The sequence below is a fragment of the Sitodiplosis mosellana genome, unplaced genomic scaffold, assembly GCF_009176505.1.
Source record: "Sitodiplosis mosellana isolate CC-2019 unplaced genomic scaffold, AAFC_SMos_1.0 Smas_scaffold_1, whole genome shotgun sequence".
NCBI classification, from domain to species: domain Eukaryota; kingdom Metazoa; phylum Arthropoda; class Insecta; order Diptera; family Cecidomyiidae; genus Sitodiplosis; species Sitodiplosis mosellana.
The window spans coordinates 15,125,979-15,130,483 of NW_022595244.1; the positions used below are offsets into that span (position 1 = coordinate 15,125,979).

At 33.8% G+C, this 4,505-nt stretch overlaps 2 protein-coding genes across 4 annotated transcripts; both read left to right on the forward strand.

The window, feature by feature from the left end:
* The first annotated feature begins 746 nt into the window (after positions 1 to 746).
* LOC129568759 (uncharacterized) lies at positions 747 to 3,648 on the forward strand. 3 transcript variants are annotated; one of them, XM_055447031.1, is made up of 3 exons: positions 747 to 2,254; positions 2,677 to 2,893; positions 3,003 to 3,648. In XM_055447031.1, exon 1 carries the CDS (start codon positions 813 to 815, stop codon positions 2,247 to 2,249), a length of 1,437 nt encoding a protein of 478 aa, XP_055303006.1. In that variant the 5' UTR covers positions 747 to 812; the 3' UTR covers positions 2,250 to 2,254; positions 2,677 to 2,893; positions 3,003 to 3,648. The 3 variants fall into 3 exon arrangements, with proteins under 3 accessions (XP_055303006.1, XP_055303015.1, XP_055302998.1); XM_055447040.1 differs by having other exon boundaries at positions 2,714 to 2,893; XM_055447023.1 differs by having other exon boundaries at positions 747 to 2,893.
* Positions 3,099 to 3,491, forward strand: LOC129580360 (allergen Tha p 2-like). The gene has a single exon (XM_055470704.1). It carries the CDS (start codon positions 3,099 to 3,101, stop codon positions 3,489 to 3,491), a length of 393 nt encoding a protein of 130 aa, XP_055326679.1.
* Positions 3,649 to 4,505: the final 857 nt, after the last annotated feature.

A 4,505-nucleotide genomic window follows, 5' to 3' on the forward strand; every position in this document is an offset into this window, starting at 1 on the left:
TGAATTGTGTTTCAATCAATTTCACTCTCAGAATTCAAAGGAGGCAAACTAAAAAACATATAGTGTAAAACATCAAATTACCCACTCTGTTTTCGCCATTGTAGGCAAAATTTCAGTTTACCTCCATTGTATTAAAATAGTCGGCGGAATGTCATTTTACCTACATTGTTAATACAGTGGAACAATATTCCACCAACAATATAGGTAAAATGACATTCCGCCAACAATTTTAATACAATGGAGGTAAACTGACATTTTGCCTACAAAAAAACACATTGGGTAATTTGATGTTTTACACTACATGTTTTTTTAGTTTGCCTCCTTTGAATTCTGAGAGCACGCGTTTCAAGGGATATCTTTTGTTTTTTTTTTTGGTTCATGGCATATGAAAATATGCTAAAATTAAAAGATTTTTTTTCGTATTTTGTAACAAAGTGATTATCTTCTCTGATTCGTGGAAAGACTTCGTGCATCCACTTCAAGAAATTTGGAATTTCAAATTCCTATGTGTTGAACTGAATTAATCTTGATTCAAATTTAAGCAAACAATTGCGAGCAAACGTGAAATAATTATTGTTTGCAACCAACTCACTTCGATATCAAAGTACATACATTTGAAATTCTATAAAATTTTCGATGCAATCAATATTTCAAAGTGTCTGACTTTGGAACCTCAACACGCAATCTATATGATAAGACAAAAGATCATACAAATGATAATTGAAATAAAACAACAGGTTTTGCTAACGAAGTCACTTCGTATCTATCTCGTCTTTTGTAAAGTTGTTTTTTATGTTTTGTCGTCTCCAAAAATGAATTTTGGAATTCTTTTTATATTTGTTTGCATAATCATTCAATATTGTGTTTGTTTGGATCGATCTATAGCAAGTAATACAAGGAATGCTCTGAATATTTCCGGCAGCAGTGTTGACGACATGAATTTAATTGCTCTTCTGAATCAAGGTCGAAAATTTAAAAGCAAAACAAGTGAAATTTTCATGCGGATGTATGGAGAAAAACCAGTTGAAATTACGGACATTTCAACACCTATGGTTTGGAATAACCGATTGCTCATCGATCATTCGTTAGCTGAGAGATTCCTGAGCGTGTTTGGGGATTTAATTAAGAGCCTGGCAATTAAATATGTGTCCATTCCGGTGTTCAGGCATAAAGAAATCGGTAATTTTGTCAATTTTTATTGTTCCGAAACGTTGCTGGAATTCGAAGTGAACGACTGTAGCGAAGGAGCCTTTGACGGCATGCAAACACCATTCAAAAAGGTTGAGAGTGTAATTTTCAATGGAGTATGGGAGAAATTAAGTAACAAATCACTCGGTTCTAATCAACTATTCCCTGAGATGCGCTATTTGACATTGGTTTATTCAAATGGATACATCTTAGACGAAAACTACCCGAAGTTAATCGAATTAAACCTCAATGCACCTAATTCCAACTTATTGAGGCTCCTCCAATCCAATCCACAGATTCAGAAAATGACAGTAAGAGATTGTTCAACCAATTTTCTTAAAATGTTGAATGACAAACTACCAAAATTGGAATTCATTTCATTTGATGTACCATACGATTTGGATCAATACAACGGCACGCTGATTAAGTTCGATAGCGTTAAGTATGCCTCTATTTATGATTTAAGTGGAAGTTTTAAAAGCGATAAATTCCATTTTAAGAATTTGGAAAATTTTGAACTTTTGGTCGAAGAAGATGTTAACAGCGAATGGGCTTTGTTTATGGCAAGTCTCAGCGGCCAAAAGTCTCTTATAATATCAATATCGAATTTTACCGAAAATGTTCTACCAAATTTGCCTCTACATCTTAACAGTTCGATTGAAGTGAGATTGGGCTGTAATCTCATTGAAATCGAACCTTTGGCCAATTTTCTGAATAGTAACAAGGAATTGAAAACACTCGTTCTGAAATGTTCCAAAAATTCACAATCATTCTTCAAGGATTTGGATTATCGGCTAGATGATGAATGGAAAATGGTTCCAGTTAACAACAGCAAACGAAGTTCCATTTTAACCACAATGGACATAGCTCAAGATCAAAAGGAGGTAACTACCGACCAAGGACAAGAGGTGCAGACAGTTACTGAGCCACTTTTCAATAGTACCGAAAATGCAATTAACAATACAACTGAGCCATCGAAGGGGACAAACATTGCGACATCATTTCCAATTGAAATGTCAATTTTCACATTAGTAGCTGCCATAATGAACACAATTTTCTAAATTAGGTATTTTTTAAAAAATTAATTTAGTTCTTTATTTACAAGATGGATTTTGATTCAAACATAACTGTGCGTAACGAAACTGTGTTCACACCATTGGTTTTAACATGTTTAAATTAATGACTATTCAATAAAAAGTGTATTCTGTAAATCTGATCCTGACTACTGATAAACTCAAACATAAATTTGATGTAAATAAAAACAAAAAATGTCCAAAATTGAGGCTGTGGGAATGAAAATGGCAATACAGGATTAAACATTCTGAAGCGCATCAAGAAAAAAAAATTCGCAAAAGTGAATCATGAGTTCTGAATACGCAAAAGTGAACCATGAACCTCCTATGCTGCCCATGTAAATTCATGTTTCACTTTTGCATAATCAGAACTCATGATTTATTTTTGCGATTTTTTTTTCTTGATGCGTTTCAGAATGTTTGTTCCTGTATTGCCATTTTCATTCTCACAGCCTCAATTGTGGAACAAAACATTTTCATTCACTCAACAACAGTTGACTATCGCTCTGGATTAACCCAACGACTTTTGTTATGCGGATTTTGTTTTTATCAAGATCGACCGGTTCTTCGAGCTTATCATGTAAAATTATTAATGGGAATCCCTAACTGATTAATCTTCTCAGTGGCAACATGTAAATATGAATAGTTGTTTATGTATTTGAACAGGAAATTATTGAAGACGATAAAGTTTTAACTGAAAAATTCTCATATAAAATGAGTGATAAGTTCAATTGATTTCAGTTCATTGAAGGCGTTCAAGTCAAGTAACGGTTTAAAATCATCTTTGCTGAGGAGTATCTTTATTGAATCAAAACACTAGTAAATTCAGTTGACAAGATGTCATTTCAACCGAATGTCGTTTTTGCTTTAGTCGTGCTAGCAGCATTTTGTGTTTCATACAGTGTTGTGGTTGCAAAGCCAAACGCAAATTCGGTTCAAGACTTGGAGATGTTTGAAGCCGGGCTGAACAGAACGAAGCGTCAATTGGGCGATGCAGGCATCGGTGTTGGAGTTGATTGGGTAACCAAATCAATCACGAATGCATTTGAGTGCAGCGAGAAAGCTGGTTGTCAGAAGGGCCATTGTTGGGCATGGTGCGGTGTCAGCCTGACTGGTGGCGAATGGTGCTACACAACTCGATCATATTCACAAAGTTTCCAATATGTCACATGTAACCAAGATTCTGACTGTGATAAATGCTGGAAATGCGCTGGATCGTGCACACTTTAAATGCGGACGCCGAAAACATAAAGTTACGAAAAAGTTTCATAAGTTTTCATTCGAAAATTTAATGTTGTCCGAATTTCTATGTATCAATAAATTAGACTGTGTCTGTGTGAATGCTTTTAATTTTGTTGAATAAAGGAAAAATTGATTGAAAATTAAATCTATGCTTTTATCTATAAAAAAATTATGTTTTTTCAGCCTTGAGTTTCACAATTATATTTCTACTATTGGCTTTGGTGCTAGGTTGCTCCGCGACTCGACAAAATCGAATGTTCATCTGTCTGTATCATCATTAAATCGACAAATTATAAATCTTTCCAACAATAATTGCTAAACATGTAATAACTAACATTCAGCTGAGTCCCTAGTTTACAAACCAATTCAACTTTTGAGGCGAAAGGAATCAAACATATAACAGAGCAAATAACAAAGAAAGTTCTAAAAATGTTGAAGAGTTCAATTTTTCATTGAAATTTGAGTTTTTTTGATATTTTGTCAATTTTTTCCATACCAATTACGCTAAGCCACATATCGTTCAATCGATCGATAATGTCTGAACAATGAAAAACACGCACATCATGTTAAAATGTGGTTTTTTTTGCCAGGGTATATTTTTGAAATTTATGAAAATTGGCTGCTTTTGCAAAAAATGAATGAGGAAAATGAACAAAGACTGTATTTTTGAGAACCATATTCAAGCCGCGAGAAATTAAATGACGCGCATAACAACAGAACTATGATTTAAAAGATGCCTCAACACTCACGATACACACTGTGACGAACATTAAATGTAATATATGTATATAGATTTGACTCAACTTATTTGTTCAGTCATAAAAGAATAAGAATAAAAGAAGTGCCAAGAATAAGGCCACTGCTAAATGCAGTCGAAAAATTTCCATATAAAATAAATTCGTCTGCATATAGCAGTAGCCGCTATATGCAGTCGAATAAAAAGAAATGAGAAAATGAAGCGAAAATCAATGTTAGATGGAATTATAGTCGTTTTTTTTTTAA